Genomic DNA, 22,036 nt, shown 5'->3' on the forward strand with positions numbered 1-22,036 from the left:
GTAATCGATACACTTGTAAAGGCTCTGAGAGACAGCGTACAGCACTTAGCCATCCTTCAAGGTGCCTTGCTCTCTCCGTCTCTCGCTCCCTCTCCATCCCTTTCTCTCTTTTCATCTCACTACGCTCTTTCATCCCCCTCTCCTCTCCTCTCCTCTCCTCACATGTATTTCTTCTGACACTCGCACCCCTTACACATCTAAGAAAACCTTGTGCTGGTTGTTTGCTCTAAGATCATACCTGCTGTCCATTCACTGTTGCCTTTCCCCTTTTTTGCTTTACTTTCCTTCTCTCTCTCTCTCTCTGTTTTTTTCTCTATAGTGAGAAATTGATTTAGTGTAAGTGCAAGAGAGGTGGTGGAGGAGGGGGAACAGGGAAAGAAGAGGAGGAGGAGGGGGGGTGTGCCAGCAGCTCGATAACAATCTTTGAACCCTTTATGAGTTTTTCATTATTCATAATTATGCTGGCTTCTCACCAGAGGCTTCCTTCAAGTCGTGTGTGTGTGTGTGTGCGTGTGTGTGTGCGTGTGCGTGTGTGTGTGTGTGTGTGTGTGTGTGTGTGTGTGTGTGTGTGTGTGTGTGTGTGTGTGTGTGTGTGTGTGAGAGAGAAAGTTTCTTTAACCTGTATGAAAAAAGAAAAGAAACTTGTGGTTTGTGAAGTTTATGGAACATTTCCAATGAGGAGACTGAGCGTGTGTGTGTGTGTGTACGTATTGGTATTCATCTCTACCTGCATGCTGGCTCCTACATGCCTGCACACTGCATCGACACAGACAAACTCTGACTGACTTCCCACTCCTCTCCCTCTCTGCCTGCCTCCCTTCCCTCCACCCCCCCCCCCCATCCCCCATCCCTCACTCTCACCCCCTCCCCTCCCGACAGAAGGAAAGAGAGAAGAAGAAGGACGAGAGGAAGAGGGAAAAGGACACAGACAAAAGCACCAAGCCCTCGCCTCTGGAGAAGGTCAGTACAAATCTCCGCTTCCACAAACAGCGTTCAACAGCGCCGCCGCCCCACCCTCCCCTCCGAGCCGCCTCCGCCTCCACCTCCACCTCTCCCTCCTCCATCCATCTCCATGCAGACTCCCTCCATACATCAGGGCCCAGTTAAGCGGCACCTTGGCTGTGGCTTGCACGCTATAGTTGGATGAAAAGGTTGCGAGTGCCTTTTGGAGGCCAAATGGCCAAATGGATGTGCATTCTTCAACCAGTTGCTTTATTGTTTTTTAAAAAAGTCCACAGGTTTGTGCCATGAAAGATTCAAAAAGTAATTTCAAACATGTCACAGAGAGCAGAGAAGAGTAAAGGGACAGTAATAGATCAGTAATAGATCAAATAAAAATCAGCTGCACACAGTAAATAAATAAATGTATGCATCCATACAACATCCATACAACACTGTAAACACTAAGTGTCAACATCAGTCAGTGTACCTGGCCTCATTCCAGATTATGCTGGATAGAAAATAAAGGCATCGTATCACCTCCCCAGGTAGTCACAAGCCAGATCTGAATTTGTTTAAAAAAAATAACCACCATCTTGGAGTGCATGCCTAGTGCTCATTTTCTTGCTGCTCCCGGCACTTTAATTAGCATCAGAAGACCAGACCACTGGGAATGCTCTTGTGATAATAGCTCAGATTGAAATGTTGCCGATTTATATGAAGCATTGGAGCTCTCGAGTGTGGTGTAGTGAGGGGCTTGCCTGTGCTGATAAACACACACACTATTGAAGCAACGTGTGTGTATGTGTGTGTGTGTGTGAGAGGGTAGAGGTGGTAACTAGAGCTGAAAGGTGTAGAGTAGTTTATCTCCACGCCAGTGCTTATCAGAGCCCTCAGCAAAGCACTGTTGCCACTGCTTACAGCGGAACTTACTAGAAGGAAACATGATGTACTACACCAGCGGTGCAGTACTACAGAAATGCTGAAGCACACTCACACACAAAAAGATATGTACTGAATTTGTATGCAAGCTCACATACTGATACAGACTGATATACTGTATGTTATCTTTTTTAGAGCTCTCTGAGAAAACGGTTAGGTCCAGTGTGGTGTGAAGGACCTTGTGATTCCTCAGTGATTCCTACTGTGTAACTGTGTTTATGTTGTGAGGCTCTGCTTGTGTTTGGAGATGAAACCGGAGAAAATGGCGAAAGATTGGAGGTGGGATGGGGGCGTGCACACGTTAGGAGCATGACCGGTGCTGAATGACAGGCAGGCAGGGTGAGCATGGTACTGGGGGGTCTCCTGGCCCAGGATGCAGGGGCTGTGCTTGAAAAGACCCCCCACTCCATACCTCCACTCCTGTCCTCATTTATCATTTCCTTTCTCTCTCTCTCTCTCTCTCTCTCTCTCTCTCTCTCTCTCTCTCTCTCTCTCTCCCCCTCTCCCCCTCTCCCTCCCTCCCCACACTTTCATTGCCTCCTGTCTTCATATATCTTATGCTCTTTCTGTCTCTTGACCTTCTCTCTAGTTTGTATACCATGACATGCCCACTTGGTGTGTGTGTGTGTGTGTGTGTGTGTGTGTGTGTGTGGGGTGTAGCATTAGTTCTGGGTCATGGTGCACAGGGAGAAGTAATTCCGTGGCCTTTAGGAAACTCCTGATCCTAGTAGTAGCAATCTCTCCAGCTTTCCACACTACTGCCTCTCACCCAGTAATATTCACAACCCCAAGGAAGGTGTGTGTGTGTGTGTGTGTGTGTGAGAGAGAGAGAAGGAGAAAGAGTGAGTAAGTTCAAGAGTGCTCAGTCATACGTCATAATTAGTCTTTCTGTTAAATGTTGGAAGCTGCTGACACAGAACACACAGCTGACCTTCTGCAGAGAAAGGCACAATGCACTTCTCTCTCTGACTGATGGACACACACCACACACACACCATACACCACACACACACACACACAATGGTTTAATTAAAGGTGGTGTTCACTGCTATTAAACGGCTATTTAGTTGAATCCGTGTTGATAACAATGCCTTGTCCTAATGCAGAGCCTGCTGTGTTGACTGAGTGTGTCTATTGCTGCGTGTGTGTGTGTTTTGAGAGAGATTGAGAGTGAGGGTACCGGTACACACGCACGCACACACACACACACACACACACACACGCATCCATCTCACTGCTAATGCCCCCATCCCTCAGTCCCAACAGTATGTTAGCTTAACACTGGCCATTTGTTTTCTGCTCATCAGTTCATACTGATGCAACGCCTCGAGACACATACGCACACGCAGACACAGAGACGCAGATGCAGACACAGAGATGCAGACACAGAGACACAGAGACACAGAGATGCAGACACAGAGACACAGAGACGCAGACACAGACACAGAGACACAGAGACGCAGACACAGAGACGCAGAGACACAGAGACGCAGACACAGAGACGCAGACGCAGAGACACAGAGACGCAGAGACGCAAAGACGCAGAGACGCAGACGCAGAGACGCAGACGCGCAGATACGCAGACGCAGACACACACAAAGAGCCCAAGTCAAAGAGCTCCAAGTGGAAGCAAGGGCTTTTGGATGTGTGCATCCTTGCTCGGACCCCCAGCTCTGAGATGTCCGAGGTGAGGGAGCTCATGCTCATCTCCATACAGATATCTGCAGGCAGCGGAGCGGCAGACGTGTGTGTTTTACACACTCCAGAGCACCGCACACACACACTGAGATTCATAGCCTCCGCCATTACCCCCTGCTTGTGTGTGTGTGTGAGATAGAGAGAAAGTTTGCACTTGTTTTGCGTGTGTGTCGTTATTTCTATTGCTTTTATATCCTTTGCATGATTCTTCATGTAGTTTCTGATTTTGTGTTTTATTTGAGACGTGGATGTGAGTCGCCGTGTGTATGTGTGTGTGTGTGCGCGCGCGCGTGTCTCTGTCTGTCTGTCTGTCTGTCTGTCTGTCTGTCTGTCTGTCTGCCTGTCTGCCTGTCTGCCTGTCTGTCTGTCTGTCTGTCTGTCTGTCTGTCTGTCTGTCTACTTGTGTGGTTGCATGTGTGCGGTGTCAGGGGCGTGGTGTTGGTTGTCTGTGTGACTGTGTGAGCGATGTGCCCCCTGACCCTGTCTCGGGCACAGATTGAGAGTAGAGCATGCTGGGAATGAGGAAGTATGATGGGGGTGAGGGGGTGACTCACCCTGGGTCAGCACGAGGATTGATTAAAGCAATGGTGCTTGAGGGATTGACTGACGTGTGTGTGTGTGTGTGTGTGTGTGTGTGTGTGAGAAAGGTGTGACTGGAATCCTGAGTAGCTCTGGGACCATGGAATACAGAATGACTGAGAGATTGATGGATTGAAATACACAGAGATAGATGGAGAGAGAGCGTGAAAAGACACGACGGACAGTAGGTGGACGAGTATGTCCTTGGAAATGTGACAGACAAAGCCACATAAAAGTATGGACTGTGTGTGTGAGAGAGAGTGAGTGAGTGAGAAAGAGGCTGTCGTTGCTGGAGACACAGCTAGTCATGCTTTAGCTTGTGCTGGGAAAATACTACTTTCTCTTAGTCTTTCTCATCAGGCGTACACAGACACACACACACACACACACACAAACCTCATTTCACTGTGCCTCCCAGCAACGTGTGTGTGTGTGTGTGTGTGTGTGTGTGTGTGTGTGTGTGTGTGTGTGTGTGTGTGTGTGTGTGTACGCCTGATGAATAAATGATGAAGGCACTGTCTCTCCCTCAGGTTTCCCCGGTGAGTGTGCCAGTGCTTGATATCCTCTGATACTCGTGCTTCACTGAGTGTATTTAGCTGTTCTGGGGTGTATTATCAGCCGTCGCCATGTTGCACGGACCACAGAGCTGACAGAGCGAGCGAAGCTCGTGGCGTCAACAGGGTGTGTGTGTCAGTCTCTGTGTGTGTGTGTGTGTGTGTGTGTGTGTGACCGTCTCTGTGTGTGTGTGTGTGTGTGTGTGTGTGTGTGTGTGACCGTCTCTGTGTGTGTGTGTGTGACAGTCTGTCCGTGTGTGTGTGTGTGTGTCATTCAGACTGGCCATCAGATGTGAGAGAGTTGGTCTTCAGTATAGTATAGGGCAATTCCGAGCAAAACTGTCACATCCATAACGGCAACACAATGCCATGTTATTTAGTTGGCGTTATGGACGTGACAGATCTGCGTGGAATTGCCCTATGATATAGTTTAGTATAGTAGAGTTGTGAATCAGTATTGTTGTATAAAGCAGTAGGTGCCACGACTGTGTAGCATAGACCTGTATGAAATTGAAATAGGTTGTGTCAGAAAAATGCACCAGTATGAATTGTGTGCTGCATATTTTGAAGATACATGAACAAACATGTTGAATACATTTGCACTGCATTTCCAGCCAGGTTTATTCATTCAGACAATTCAGAGATTTGATTCTGTAGGGGAGGGCAACAGGAGGAGACCTTTTATCAGTCGCTACTCCCTGGCAGCTGAAGCCCCGGCCTTGGCCACAAGGAGCAGTCTTTGTGTGGGAGGAGGTACTGATGTGGAAGGCAACAACACACTACAATGGGTAGTGGGTCAACTGTAACTTGTACTTTATGTGTAAACACTATACAGTAGCAGAATTAGACAGATGTCCTGAAACGACTGGATTAAATCACACTAGTTTTGTTGTAACATGTACTTTACAATACAGTGTATACAGTAAATGTTTTGGAATCCTGTGACTGATATTGATTTGAGTGATTGGTGTATCAGCCTAGTGGCAGCAGAAGAGGGGGATATGTCATGAATGATCGATCAAAGGTGCTGCAGAGTCCTTTAGCCTGCCCTGTGGTCAGAGAGGCAGCGATGCTAATGGGTCAGATAGCAGTGGACGGGGCGCTATGTGAAGGCTGATGTCGGGCATGTAATATGCATGAACATGAAGATGAAGATGCATGTAATGGCTCAGGAGGTCAAGAGGGCCTTAAGTGGATGGCCTGCTGTTGTAGGTTGTCCTCGGGTCTAAAAAAAAAAAGCACTTTACTGCTAACCGTTCATTGCATGTAGGGTTTTTGTGGCTTTGGTGGTGGTATGTTTGTGTGTAGTGTGTGTTTTTGTGTGTATCTTTATGTGTGTGTATATGTTGTCGGTTGATGGGGTTTTTGATGCGTGTGTGTGCGCACACTCTTGGATTGAGTTTGCGAGGAGATGGTAAGATGGTGCTGCTGGCCATCTTATTTGTATTGCATTTGTATTATCAGGAATAGTATGTTTTGCTTGTGTGTGTGTGTGTGTGTGTGTGCTGGGGTACACATACTTCTGTCGTTCTCAGCCATGCAGGCTGTGTAACATCATTCTCTATGGATGTGTCTGAAAAGCCAGTTAATGTTTTTGCAGCAGAGAGGAAGGGAGAAAAGAAATGTGCTGACAGTTGGCGTTCTAAGTCGGGAGCTAAACACACACACACACACACACACACACACACACACACACACACACACACACACACACACACAGACACACATGGGGGGGGGTGTCCAAATGTCCATTTTGTGTCCCTACTCCTGCACTCCCACACAATTCTGTTTTTATCCTGAGCAGGGGGAGGAGAGGATGAAGAAAGGAGCATGGAGAAAAAAAGAAGGAAGGAATGGAGGATGAGGGGGGAGGGAAAGAGAGAAGGAGGAAGGAGGGAGAAAGAGAGAGAGAGAAAAGCAGTGGGAGAGAGTGAGACATGCGAAGGAGGAGCACTGGGCTTTTATAATAATTGCTCCTGTAGAATCAGCAGAGTTTAAAGAGGGAGGATGTAAATAGTCCTGTGCCTGCCTCTTTTTTTCTCTCTCTCTCTCTCTCTCTCTCTCCCCCTCTTCCTCCCTTTCCTCCACACCCCTCTATCAGGAGGTGGATTTGTGTGAAGTTTGGAAGGCAGTCAAATTCTATGCGGCACTGCAGTCTGCAAAGTGGTCAGGATGGAAGGAGAGGAGGGGAGAGGGCAGGTAGATGAAGAAAGAGGAAGAAGAATCACCCCATCAGGCCAACCCTCTGAAGGTGGTGGGGAAGAAAGGGGCGGGTACAGCAGCCACCGCTACCGCCACCGTTCCTCGACAGCCCTTGCGTTTTTAGCATTTACTGTTTTTAGCTTGCACGTCGCCATCTCTCTTTTTTTCCCTGTGGCTAACAGCTAATCTTTAGCTTGGAGTTAAATCAATACACAGTTAGGGAACGGTTCACTCGGGGAAGCACAGGTGTATTAAGCAGGCCTGGTTTTCCCTGGCCCTCCGAGGATTAAGTTTACAGCTCAGCTAAATGGAGTGGAGGAATATAATTTATCTCGCCATTTGGCGTCGGGCCTGTGCCAAAAATCTGCTCTAAATGTTTTATCTCTCCGCTGGCACGAGGTGTTTGTGCCAGTTGAGCTTGCGTTGGAAGTTGGATGCTGTATCGGCAGCTTAAAGTACTCACTTTGCTGATTGTGAAGAAACAGTCACTCCACCAGGCAGTGCAGCGCTATTGGACAGTGCCAATAAACAAAATGCCTCTGTACATTTACGTCCATAGATCGATAGAGCGATCTAGACGGAGTCTTCTTGCCTACGTTCCCCAGAATGCCACTTCATTTGCAGCAGTGCTGGGACTTCTATGGGCACTGAGGGTTATAATAGTGTGGGTTGGCTTCCCAGTTGTCGATAGAGACTTGTTTCAGTGTGCACACCACACCGCAATTAGCAAGGTCATTACTCTCATCAATATTGTATTACGATACATGATTGAGAATTTCTTCGTAATTATATCTCGTTGGGTACAGTAATCACAGGGCAGCTCAGTTATGTGCAGGCAGGACATTTAAGTGGAACATTCGTGTGTGAGCGGTCAAGGAATATGATTACTAAATTAGAGGGTTTGATATAATTGTAATCGACATAATGTTTTCACGATTGACTTTCTAGTTTCTGGTGTCTGGTTTAACGGTATTCCTTTTAAAGTTTTTATTCTCCAAATGTATAGTTTTCCCTTTGAGGAACTTCTCAGACCTGTGTTGCAGTGTTTTGGCTCCGTCTGTGACCTTCTCTCTGTCTGTGTCTGTCATTGTTGTCTGTGCTGCAGTACGGCCTTCCTGGCTGCGTTTGTTAGCAGTAGCGCTCAGTAGCTCGTTAGGGTTTAAGTGGAATTAGCCCTGAAAGCTCCCTCCTCATTAATGACAGCTGCAGACTGCCGATTGTTTTCCTTTTTTTTTTCTTTTTAGACTCCTGGAAAAGCCAGCAGCTAAACCACATGTCTGATAGATGTACACACACACACACACACACACACACACACACACACACACACACACACACACACACTCTCCTTTTCACCAAACCCCCCCCTCCTTTCGGTTTCACACTTCAGTCTCCCGTTGGCAGTCAGTAGCTGTCAACTTCAACTTATTAATACAAACTCTGGCCATTTAAATAGGTAATCCAGAGTGGAAACGCTTGAAATTTGCATAAAATCTTCTTAGTCGAGAAAGAAATCGATTCACCAGAAGGGGGTTGGATTAATCCTTATTCACATAGGGGATAATGTCACAAAGGTCAGTGGAAACAGGCTCATTTGCATTCGTTCCACTAGAGTTTAAAAACAACCTCATGTGTTCATGCCATAGCAGTTCACAGCTCCTGACTTGATTTAAGGACAATGCACATCGGCGAGGAAGGCATACACACTTGAAAACACACACACACACACACTATCTCACATCTTCCCTTTTCCACAGGTGTTCCCCAAACACACACATCTCCTCTTCACTTCACTTATCTTCATTGTCTTTCCTCCTGTTTCTCATCAGCTTTCAAGCCCCTCTCCATCTCTCCTCCCTCCTCATCGTGTGTGTGTGTGTGTGTGTGTGTGTGTGTGTGTGTGTGTGTGTGTGTGTGTGTGTGTGTGTGTGTGTGTGTGTGTGTGTGTGTGTGTGTGTGTGTGTGTGTGTGTGTGTGTGTGTGTGTGTGTGTGTGTGTGTGTGTGTGTGTGTGTGTGTGTGTGTGTGGTCCAAGCTTCAGAGAGAAAATACACACACATAGAGAGAGAGACCATCTACTGTTCTCTACCCCATGTCTTCTCTCATCTTCACATCAATTCATGAGTGTGAACCTTTCTCTGACATTCCTGACAAGCCTGTGTGTGTGGGGGGGGGGGGGGGTAGCTGTGGTAAGAGATGGAAAATAAAGAGAGCCAATAATAGGGACATAAATGTGTGTGTGTGTGTGTGGTTTACATAATGCCCACACACATGAATACATAGCCTACATGACTTCATATCTGATGGAATTGGGATGGTTGTCAAGGTGATCGTTGGAAGAGTCATGAAAACAGAGAATGAAATCCGTTTGTTTGTGTTATATTCCTGATCGTGTATTACGTGTGCGTGTGTGTGTGTGTGTGTGTGCAGTTATGAGCCGGCATAGCCCAGTGTGTGCACTTCTAGCTCATCAGCCCTCTGTAGAGCCGGCAGCTGTCCCCCAGCGCTTCCCATTACACTCTCATTAGAACAGTATGCACTAGCCTGGCCTCATATACAGCGGAGAAAATAAGTATTGAACACGTCAACATTTTTGTTCACGAAGTATACTTCCAGAGAGGCTATTCGCATTAAATTTTCTACAGACATTAGTATTAACTTAGGTTATCCACACATATTAAAAAATCCAAACATTAATGTCCCTAAGTAGAGTTATGAGAAAAAAAGTGGAATGGCACAGGGAAAAAGTATTGAACACACTAAGAAAAAACAGTACACAAAGGCAAGGAATGGCAAGGAACGAGCTGGAATCTAGTTAGAGAGTAATTATCCCTCCTATCTGTGCAAATTAATGTAAGCTGGGTTAGTACATATTGATGAGCTATAAAAAGATTTTTCGTTACCAAGTTGTCACACAAGAAACATGTCATGATGGGTAAAAGCAAAGAGCTCTTCCAAGACCTTTGCAACATTATTGTTGCAAAACATATCAATGGAACTGGTTACAGATGCATTTCAAAACTTCAGAATCATCCAGTAAGCAGTATTGGAGCCATTATCTGCAAGTGGAAGGAACATCACTGCATCATCAATCGGCCATGCACAGGATCTCCTCAAAGATTTCTGACCAGAAAGTCAGAAGGATAAGCAGAAGTGTAGCCTAAGAGCCAAGGACCACTCTAGAAAGACTTGGAGGCAGCAGGTTCAATTGTTATAGAGAAAATCATAGCTAATGCACTCCACCGCCATGGCCTCTATGCACGCTCACCCCACATGACACTATTACTGAAGAAAAACATGTCGAAGCTCATTGAAAGTTTGCTACACAACATTTGGACAAGCCTATGAAATACTAAGATAATGTATTCTGGTCAGGTGAGAGCAAAATTTAACTCTTTGGATGTCATACTACACAACATATTTGGAGGAGAAATGGCACTGTGCATCACCCTAAAAATACCATATCAACAGTGAAGTTTGGAGGTGGAGGCATCACGGTGTTGTGTTTTTCATCTCATGGTACTGGCAGACTTCATACAGTTGAAGAAATGATGAATGGAGCCATTTTCTAGGAGAATCTTGCAATCCACCAGAACAATGAGGATGAGACATGGCTAGACCTTCCAGCAGGACAATGATCCAAAGCATTTAGCAAAGGAAACTCTCAAAAAAAAAACACAACAAATTTTACTCTATTATAAACCTATAATGAGATGTAATAAAAGAAATCTTGAATCTTGAATCAATTGGTTTCAGAGAAAGGAAATTCAGGCCCTGACTTAAATCCAATTGAACAGTTTTGGAAGTTACCTAAAGATCAGGATTTACAAGAGGGACCCCTGGAATCTTCAATATTAAAAGACTATCTGTTTAAAAGGATGGGCCAAAATCACACCTCAATACTGCGACTGATTAGTTTAGTCATAGAGGAAATGCCTTGAAGCTCTCATTACAAATAAAGGGTTTTCCACAAAGTATTTAAGAAATTTCAGTAGGTGTGTTCAATACTTTTTTCCTGTGGCATTCTACTTTTTTACTCATAACTCTACTTATGAACATTAATGTTTGGATTACCTAAGTTAATACTAATGTCTGGTGAAAATTTCATGCAAATAGCCTCACTGGAAGTATACTTACTGAAAAAAATTTTGACTTGTTCAATATTTATTTTCCCCGCTGTATATTGGCCTATATGCACAATGCTGTGTGGAAAAGTTTTTAACGAGTTGTGCGATGTAGCTCGGTATACTGTCATTTTTGGTGTGTGTGTCACATCCAGGAAGTGTATAAAGCAGAGTGAGAGTGGATGATGATCTTTTCTGAGAGATTGCTGTGTAGCAGATCCCTTGGGCTGCTTCTGAGCGTGACATTGACTCCACACCATACCATAGCAGGTGCCGAGGGCTGTCGCCACACCTTCCACCCAGGGAAGGAGCACTGTTTCTGGGCCAGCCACCTGAACGTCCTCCCCACCTCCTCCTCCTCCTCCACCGGCTCCATCTGGTCCTTCCCGTGTGTTGGCCAGTCTTATACCAGGCACCAGCTGGGCCCGGAGTTGGCCCACTTAGAGGGTGATTTTAATGTGTTGGCTCCGCTGCGTTTGCTAGTAGCCCTTTAAAAGGGACCTGAAGGGAACAGCGGAGGCCGTCAGGCTTTTCAGGACCAACTTCGTTGGGGATGGAGAGAGGCCCAAGGAGTCTGATGGAAGTTGGAACAAATGACAAAGGAGGCAAAGTGTGTGTGTGTGCATGTGTGTGTGCATGTATGTGTGCGTGTGTGGGGGAGAGAGGTTGTCAGAGACAGAAAGACAGAGAGTGGTAGACAGACGTTCGCTAGGGACCTTGTCTGGGAATGATATGCCAGGTCACGCAGCCAATTACAGAGAGCCAGTGTCGTCTTGATTCCCTTTTCTTTAGCTCTTTTACTCTCCTTTTTCTATCTCGCTGTGTCTCTACGCACTGTTTTTCTCCCTCTTATTTCATCTCTCTTCTCACTGTGACATTTAGCTGCAGGCTGCTTGTTACACACACACACACACACACACACACACACACACACACACACTACTCTTTTAACAGTGACCTTGTATGCTATGCAGTGTTAAAGGAGCAATACTCCTGACATCTACCCAGGGCACACGGCTCAGACCTGGAGAGATGAAGGGTGTGACTTAATCATCACACACACACACACACACACACACACACACTAGTGGTGGGGGAAAAAAATCGATTCTGTTCAGTATCGTGATATTTTGTGCACACAAGTATACAGATACCGTAGCGCAAAGTATTGCAATATTTAATTATATCATTTAATTATCTATTTGACTTTATTTGAGTCGGGTTTACTCTGGGTTTACTCTGATAACATTACTGTAAATTTGCTTATTACGCCCACAAGGTTGCACTTGTTGTGCCACTTTGTTGTGCATTTAACGGCAATTTCAAATGAAAATGGCTTCACAATCTAGTGTTGCACGGTGTATCGATACTAAAAAGGTATCACGATGCCTTCACGCAAAAAAACGATACGATTTCCGACGTTTTTAGAATCGATACTTTGTTAAAATAATAACGTTCAGTGTCTGTGAACTGCTGCTCTCACTGCTCCTTGCACGCATCTAGGCAAGTGGGCGAGAACTTGCATTGTAGGCATAACTAAAGGATGCAATAACACCACCATCAACCAGAACTAGCCTACTCATTGTCAACATGTACATTAAATGTAACGTTTCATGTGAATCAAATTAAAATGTTTTCTTTGCAAATGTAGGCATAGGCATATGGTGACAGATTAATTTAATAATGCTGCTGTGTGAATCACGGTAAGCGCGAATGAAGTGGCCACTTCTTAATGGGACCCACTGTATGGAAGTGGGCTAAGTAAAATAGAGATGTTTCAAATAAAATAAGGTTAATCAGAATTCTACGATATGCCCACTTGACAACGGCAGAGATAGAACTGGCCTTTGGCCAACCATCCATTTAGAACGATTGGCCTTCATAGCAACCAAAGATCTGAGCTGTGTTGCAATGTGAGGCACAGTATAGAAAGGTGATGAAATATACAGAGACAGGTCAAAAATATAGTGCAATGTAGACAGTAGTATACAGTTGATTTACAGACGGTGGTTTAGAGTAATATGAAGTATTCCTTTATTCTGAGATACATCTGAGATAGGCTACATCAATAGGCTCTCAAAACAACCCCAGGCTCACAAAACAATCCCAAACAGACATAAGGTCTTTATAGAGCAAATCCATATAGATTATTTGTCAAATAAACCAGTAAAACATAATTTGTGGGATGGAATATATAACATTCACACTCATAGCTCATATTTTTTAAAATAAATCAGTGAAAAATTATCCTGACAAACATGCAGCTTTTTAATGCCTTGGTCATATTTCATAATTTCAATTCCTCTGTAGGTTACCTGATAGCCCAGTTTGAGAGGTGCAAGACGCGTGACATTATTTATTTTTGCAGCCAATCACTGCTGTCATTTTATTTTATTGATTTGATCTCAGTCATAGAAGCTAAATTCGAAGGCAGGCCCAAAGGTAAAATCCAACGAACCGCATTCAACCCGCAAGCCAATAGTTGAATAGCCCTCTCCTAGAGATTTTGAGGTATTGCCACTGCTCCAACATTGAAAGGCACTGTTAGAATGCTTGGATCAAGCCAGGTTCAGCATAGCCCAGTCACTGTCTGCTCACGTTGGTGACCGGACCAGGGCAAGCACACTTTCGCAGTTCCCGCCGGAAATGCAGTCTAGTTTCAACACTGACCTTGATCTAGCCTAGTTTGGCTATTTAAAGCTACTTTATTGCCAAAATACAACACAATATAAATGGACAATAACAAACAATAAAGGACTTAGTCATACAAAGTAGGCCTACTATTTTACTGACTATAAAAAATAATAATTATGTAGGAAGTTTAGAAGTTTAGAACCCAGAATTGACCTGCACACTACAAAAGTGCACCGAATTCAACACAAATTACTCAATACACTTGGAGGAAGTATGAGTCCTTTCTTTTCCAGATATCTTTTTTTTTTTGCCGTAGTATTGTTTCAGTATCGAGCATCGTGATATTTATGGCAGGTGTCGTATCGAAGTCATAATTTTGGTATCGTGACAGCACTATCACAATCTCAACCTGTTATACAAAACGCTCTGTCTTCTTTCACATTGAATCTTAATAATATAATATCGTGGCCCAAATATCACAATAGTATCGAATCGAATTTCCGTTAATGTTCCCACAAAACCGCTGTCCACACACAGTAGAGCCCCAGACAGCCACACAGCAGAGCCCCAGACAGCCACACAGCAGAGCCCCAGACAGCCACACAGGCGTACCCTCATGCTGCTCAGACTGCGGGGCCGCAGGCTTTAGACATTTCAATCCATCAGTGTGTTTGGTGTGTGAGGCGTTTTCATATGTTGTGTATTATTGTGTGTGTGTGTGTGTGTGTGTGTGTGTGTGTGTGTGTGTGTGTGTGTGTGTGTGTGTGTGTGTGTGTGTGTGTGTGTGTGTGTGTGTGTGTGTGTGTGTGTGTGTGTGTGTGTGTGTGTGTGTGTGTGTGTGTGTGTGTGTGTGTGTGTGTGTGTGTGTGTGAGTGAGTGTGTGCTTTCTCTCTTTTTTGTTCTCTCCTCTGTTGCATCGCTCAACGTGTGCATGTGTGTCCTTGTGTTGATTCTCTTGTGATACCAAGTGTATGTGTGATCCTCACACTGACCAGTCTCCTGATGGTGTGAGTGATACAACTGTGTTCCTGTGCTGTGCGTTCTCCTGCGATGAGGTGTGAGTGACTCACGCGAGCAGGTGAGGCTCTGCTTTGAAGTCTCGGAGATGACATCCATATTTAATGCTGATGGGATTTCTAAAGGCCCAGACACTATCCACTGTCAGCCACCTGTCACAGAACACTTCTCCTCCATTATCGCTCTGTCCATCCTGCTGCTGTTCTCTCTATCTCTCCTTCTCTGTCCCCCGTTCTTTCTCATCTCTTTCACTCTTTACATTTTCTCTCTGTCCCCTGTTCTATCGCTCTATCTCTATCACTCTTTTCATTTTTTCTCTGTCTTTCCTGTTTGTCTTTCTCACAGCATCCCCCTCTCCTGTCGTTCTCTCTATCCCACCCACCCCCTCTCTCTCTCATTCTTTCTATCAGTCCTCCTGTCTGTCACTGTCTCTCCTGCTTCTGTCATTCTCTCTCCTCCCTAATCTATGTCCCAGTTTCTGTCCTCCTCTCTATCGCCTCCATGCAGTCGTTCTCTCTGTGCCCGCACGTCTGTCTCGTCTGCCACAGTGTCTCTCCATTTTGTCACTGTCTCCAGACTTTCCATCGCCGCTCTGTCTTTTCATTTTTTCTCTCTCTCTCCCTCTGTCCCTTCCTCTCTCTCCCTCTGTCCCTCTCTCCCTCTCCCTCTCCCTCTCCCTCTCTCTCTCTCTCTCTCTCTCTCTCTCCCTCTCTCTCTCTCACTCCCATCAGTTTTAAAGGGGGGAGAAGCGACTTCGGTCTCCAGCCCGGGGGCTCAGCGGAGGGCCGATAAGAGAGTGCCCACCCCCCTCCCCCCCACCTCCGCTCCATCTCTAATGCAGGCTAACAACCACTCCGGGCCTCCTCCGCCTCCTACTCCTGTCTTTTTAGCAAAAACACACACACACACACACACACACACACACACACACACACACACACACACACACACACAGGGTAGAGATGCTGATGTGTGGTGGGTTGAGAAGGAAGGGGGTGAGCAAAGGTGCCTCTTCAAGTGCACAGAGAAAATCATGACTGATGCCGTGGTGGCCTGGAAATGGCCACAGTTTGTTGTGTTTGTGTGTGTGTGTGTCTGTGTGTGTGTGAGTGTGTGAAGTGTCAGCTTGGTCTATAGTAGTGTCTGCTGAGATGATAAGCTTGATGTATGTTTCTTTTGAGGTGTGCGTGTGTTTGTGTGTGTGTTTTTGTGTGTGAATGTGTTGTACACATCTTCACCTGTGCTGGGTTGCATTCAGGTGTGTGATATTTTTATCAGCGCCAGAGATAAAGTCTGTGAATCATCCTGATTTATATTCCCAGGGTCCACCCTTCCACTTCTGTTCCACCACTCTATCTCATTTTCTATATTTCTTTCTTTCTTTCCCCTCCTCTCCCCTCTTTCTCTGCGTCTCACTCTCTCTCTTCATGAGAATGTCTGCCACTTATGAAGCTGTAGTCCTTTATGAAATGTGCTTGATAGCTGTGTGTGTGTGAACATGTACCATACTTTATTTAAAAATAGTTCATGTGAAAATCTATATTCTTTATTTCACTAATGATAGTGTGTGCGCGCGTGTGCGCTTGTGCATGTCTGTGTCCAGATGACTGTGTTCCGCCGCCTCATCTTAGCATGGCCGGGGTGTGCTGGGACACCCTGTTGTAACCATAGCACAGGCTTCCTGGTTATGCAGCAGGCACTTAATAAGCGGTGTGAACTCTCAGTCGGCAGCAGAACACGGGATCAGCCACTGCATCGAGACAGAGATGGGGGGGAGGGGGAGAGGTGAGATGGAGGGAGAGATGGAAGAGGAGGAGAGAGTCCTGAGCTGCTCTGCAGGAGGCTGATGAGAGAGAAAGAGAGAGAAGAGAGAGAGAATCGTAAAATAATCTCTTAATACACAGTTTCAAAAATGAATGCAGCAACATTGTATGCACCAAACATTTATACACTTACACACACAATATTGTTAATCTTACTCTGTCACTCAGTGAGATGTTTTCACTGGTAATGTTCTTTTGTAAAGTACGGTAGTGATGCTCGTGAGGATCGATGAGGTGCTGTAGCAGCCCAGTATGGATGAGTGTGGGAGGTCTGGCTGTGTTGTGTATGCATGGACATGTTAGATGGATCGTATGATTCTCCATGGAGCTGGCCAGTTATTGTTCTAGTGTTGACAGTGCATCACTTGTGTGTGTGTGTGTGTGTGTGTGTGTGTGTGTGTGTGTGTGTGTGTACATGAGTGTATTAACGCAATGCAGAGAGAGAAGGGCCTCCTTCTGTTTGCATTGTGTATACTGTATAGACATACTGTATATGTTTTGTACAGTGATGTATTTGCCAGTTGTAAGATGAAGCCACTCAGACTGTGTTGCACAAATTGACTAGTATCAAGTAGTTCAGTTACAAAACCAACAAAAACACACAGGAAGGAACCAACCTGCTTGCACACGAAGAGCAGAACATCACCTCCACCGCATTTAGAACCTCTATGTGCACCAAGCAGATGGGCAGCCCAGTCCCTCAAGGATTGACCAGCCAGGAAGCATCGAGGCCTCTCTGATAAGCGAGGCGGACAAGCCAAATTCAGAGCAGGTGCGTTGCTTGCCTCCGCACAGGTGTGCCCACCTGACTTAATAAGACGGTTTAGACACCGTGCGTCCGTCTGAGGTGAGTGGGCGGGGTCTGACCGAGTACAGACACCGCTGGTGAAAAGGTGCGATGGAGAGAGATCTGCGTCTAGGAGAGTGACGAGCAGTCGGTTCCTCTGAATAGAGGTTAGCCTCTCGAGTTTCCCCGTCTCTGATCTTGTGACTATATACATGTGTGTGTGTGTGTGTGTGTGTGTGTGTGTGTGTGTATATATATATATATAATCTTGGAAGAGCTCTTTGCTTTTACCCATCATGAAATGGTTCTTGTGTCACACCTTGGTAACGAAAAACCTTTTTATAGCCCATCAATATGTACTAACCCATCTTATATTAATTTGCACCGATAGGAAGGATAATTACTCTCTAATTACCTATAGATTACAGCTCATTCCTTGCCTTTGTGTACTGCTTTTTCTTAGCGTGTTCAATAATCGCTTCAACCCGTTGGGCGGCTACAAGGTTCTCAAACACATTTAAACGAACAAAGTTTATTCTTGCAACTTCCATACAAACGGAGCAGAGGCTGGATAATACACTGTCTAGCATTGAGTATTGTATAGTCAGATTTGAAGACGAAGAACTCCTAGAACCCCACCCCCCCCCAGCCGAATGGGACGGAGGATGCTGTGGCCTCTTGCCTGTGGACGGGTTGATGGCAGCCCTGGTCCGCTGTATGAGAAATCGTCCCAGGGCTTCGCCAGGGAGACATTTAGCAGCCTTTAATTGGTCGGCTGCCAATTCCAATTCCTATTGTGTTTGCCGAGCTGGGAGCTGGCGCGAATGAGGAGGATCCATGGACAAGAGCTTGAAGAGACTGGTGCTGCCTCGAGTGCTGATGAGCTCTCTCTACCCTCACACACCGTTCAGTACAGTGTTGTCTTTGAGTCTGGGCCATTTCCCATAAGAACTGTGGCTCACAAGCAAGGCAGTGTGAAGCAGTGCATGTTTATGACCCGCCCACAGCCCTTATGCTAGATCCCACGGCGGGCCAGCTTCTGGAAAGTTCTGAGCTTTAGTCCGTAGCTTTTTATAATGTTTTGTAGAGAATTGTCTCCTCAGAGGGAATAATCTGTTGTAATCAAGATGGTATCGTTTTGAGAATTTGGCCGTCTGCTCTTTTGATGTCCGTATTGTTGTTGTTGATGTTGCTGTTGTTGTTATTCTTGTTATTATTTTTGTTTTCCCTGTCTGGACGGGAGGCTGATTGAGTCCCCTGAGGTGGCTGTCCATGTCTTAGAACTGACCGTGTTTGTGGTAACCGAAGTCGTTTTTGCGTGGATGGTGTGGTGGTGGTGCATAAATCAATTTAAATGGCCTGCTCAGGTGACTCGTCTGAACCTTAGAAGATTCTGGAATCCAGTCTGAAACACTGTCTGTCCCTCTTCATAAAATATGCATGGAGCCTCAGAACGTTCCACACACTGTTTTTTGTCTCCGATGCCTAGCCTGTGTTGACAAGAGGAATCTGAAAGACGGGTGTTTGCTCGACATGCCTGACATTTTGGTGTGTGTGTGTATGTGTGCGCGTGTGTGCGCGTGCATGCGTGCGTGTGCATAACCATAGATGTGAGTCATTACAGTGCAGTACAGATGGTAGTATTTGTAGGAGCTCTCAAGGACTCGTATAACTGTGTGTGTGTGTGGACGACTAATTCTGTTGGGCCTTGTGTCTGTGTGTGTGTGTGTAGATGACAGATTTGTGTGAGGGAATGTCTCCCTTGAGTTTACTGTGTGTGTGTGTTTGTTTGTTTGTTTGTTTGTTTGTTTGAGTGAGGGAGAAAAGACGGGCGTGCATAGACAGTCGAGTGAAGGTGTGATTCCCGAGGGTGTGTGTGTGGGTGGGTGTGTGTGTGTGGGTCATTGTGGGTCAGGTTAAGAAGTGCCTTGTATGCAACATCTGCCCTGCAAATGGCGATCAATTTCTCTTTGCCAGCAGCCCTTTGCAGGAGTATAAATCTGTGCAAGGCAGAGAAACACAGGCACTAGGCAGGCCAATAGATACTCCGAACACACCTCACACACATAAACAAACACACACACACACACACACACACACACACACATAGTGTGTATAAATTGATGGGCACAGCACTGAGGAGGTGCTACATTATTGGTGGATGCATGGGGAGCAGACCAATGGCTCTGTAGCAGTCTCTCTCTCTCTCTCTCTCTCTCTCTCTATTTCTCTATTTCTCTATTTCTGTCTATCCTGTCTCCTTAAATCTCTCTTTCCCCATACACGCACACACACAGACACACACATACTTTCTCTCTTTGTCTTTGGTATGCCCTAACTCTCCTGCTCTGTCTGACAGGCAGTCTCTAACCATGTGTATGACGGGGGAGGGGAGGGTGGTAATGGGAAAGGAAGAGATGGCCTGTAATATGTCTGTGTCCAGCAGCCCTCTTACAGTTGTATTGACCTTGGCCTGTGTGTGTGTGTGTGTGTGGTGTGTGTGTGTGTGTGTTGACCTCTACATCTCCTGGTGTGCTGCGCTGTGGTCTGCCATCCGTCCTGCTAAGCTGCCGCATATTCTGCGTCGCTAAGCCCCCAAACATCGATACACCACTACGCCGTGGAGCCAGAGAAAGAGCCACCACAATATAGCACTTACCATTTCTCTCTCTCTCTCTCTCTCTATCTCTATCCTTCTGTTTGTTGTTCTCTCCTCCCCCTCTCCATCTGCTATGTGAACACGTTGGTACCCAGCATATACACAAATACTTTCAGTAGAAAACCAGAGCCTACATTTTTCTGGGTAGGACATGCTCCTCTACAACATTCTCTCTCTCGCGCACACATGCACACACACACGCGCCCACACACACTACACGTAGGATTTCTTTTCCACAACAACAGATTTCAATACAGACTATTCCCATTATTACTGGGAGGGCAGGTCAATGCATATTGAATTTGTCCTTGCTTGTGTGTGTGTGTGTGTGTGTGTGTGTGTGTGTGTGAGAGCATGTGAAGGGTGACTTGAATGAACTGTGTCCTCTGACAAACACCATATCTCTCGTTAACAAGGGACACCTTCCCTCACCACACACACTCACTCGCACTCACACTCACACACACACTCCGCTGTGGCTAAGCTCGGCCTGGCTCCCCTCAGCACACCTGCTCTCAGGCGATCGATGGCCGTGCTGCAGGGAGGCTAATCAATGGGCGCCGCATTTGGAGCTCTGGAGGCAGGAATTAGCTCAGCCTGTTTCCCAAGCACCCCCGGGGGACACCCATCTCCTCCTTCCCGTGTGTGTGTGTGTGAGTGTGAGTGCGTGCGTGTGTGTGTGTGTGCATGCATGCGTGTTTCCATATATGTGTGAGTAGTGTGTACATTTGTGTGTTAGTTTGTGTTAGTCACATGTAAATGGGATGCTGGGGACATTCTGTTCTCTGGTATGTGTCCAGCCTTGTGTGGCGCAGGATGGACTCAGCACGTCACAGGACGTGACGTGACGTGATGGAGGCTCAGTACGTCACCAATGTTGAATAATAATTACATCAATGTTTACTTATTTCCTCTCCCAGGGCATACACATACACACTTTCTCTCTCTCTCGCTCTCATACACACACACACACACACACACACACACACACACACACACACACACACACACACACACACACATACTGTACACACACACTCCCTCACTTTCTTTCAGTTTCTGTGTCCACACTCTGCCCCCCCTTTCTCTCTTTCCTTCTATTTCCTCTCATCTCTTTGTCTTCATTTATCTCTTGGTAATATTCCCTTTTTATCTCTTCATAGTCTTCTTTCTTTTTTTGTCCTCCATTCCATTCTCTCTTCTCGCCTCTCTTCCATCGGCTTTTGTCTCATTCCCTCTCTCTCTCTCTCTCTCTCTCTCTCTCCTTTCTCTTCTTCTTGTCCTCTGATTGCTGAAAGTGAAATGAACTTGCTCTGGTCTGGGAAGGCGTTTCTGATGGTGATAAGTTCTAGAGAGAGAGAGAGAGAGAGGAGGTCCTTAATTAAAACTTTATCGCCAGCACTGCCCTCAGTTCTGCTCCAAGTGGACCTGTGTGGGGGGGATAGCATCTACCACACACACACACACGCGCGCGCACGCACGTACACACATACTTAATTTACAGTCACAAACGTTCAAAGACCTCTTTGATTCTTTGGAGATTCTTTTGGGGTGGTGGGAGGAAGGGGGTGAATAACATTCTATCATGGGACTGCTTTTCTCGGCCTTTGCGAGCTTGTGGTACAAAAAGCCATGAATCCAATTACTTTATGCAAACCAACTGTGCTTATTGTGTGTGTGTGTGTGTGTGTGTGTGTCTGTGTGCGCACACTCTTTTCTTACCCTCCCTGTCTTTAAATAAGATCAAAATAGGCCATCGTTCATAAAGGCGCTATTAACAACGCCTCATGAACAAAACGCTGATTACTTTGATCTGCCATCCCGCACACATACTGTACACACACTCACATACAGCAAACAGAAATGAGAGCGAGAGCATGCCAGCCAGGGAGGTGTGTGTGTGTGTGGGTCTGTGGGTGTGGTTGTGTGTGTGTGTGTGTGTGTGTGTGTGGGTCTGTGGGTGTGGTTGTTGTGGGTGATGAGCAGGAGAGGGTAATTGAAGAGGGGGATGCAATGAAGAGATCCCAAAGTCTCTGTTGTGAAGTAAAACAAAAGCGACAGAAGAAACTCCAGGCTCTC

General features: G+C 46.0%; 1 protein-coding gene across 6 annotated transcripts in view; it reads left to right on the forward strand.

Annotated features, from left to right (window-relative positions):
• Positions 1-22,036, forward strand: part of smap1 (small ArfGAP 1) — a 133,925-nt gene that overhangs the window by 70,176 nt on the left and 41,713 nt on the right. The window contains exon 5 of one of the 6 annotated variants that reach the window (XM_076285621.1): positions 880-960. The exons of 4 other annotated variants lie outside the window; for them this stretch is intronic. In XM_076285621.1, the coding sequence (XP_076141736.1) occupies positions 880-960 (81 nt within the window). The remainder of the gene's footprint in view (positions 1-879; positions 961-22,036) is intronic. One more of the 6 variants, XM_076285623.1, reaches the window with a different exon arrangement.

This window comes from Alosa pseudoharengus, unplaced genomic scaffold (assembly GCF_046254945.1).
Source record: "Alosa pseudoharengus isolate Yale_2024_CS ecotype anadromous, Long Island Sound unplaced genomic scaffold, YU_APseudo_1.1 YU_APseudo_1.1_scf_15, whole genome shotgun sequence".
NCBI lineage: Eukaryota > Metazoa > Chordata > Actinopteri > Clupeiformes > Clupeidae > Alosa > Alosa pseudoharengus.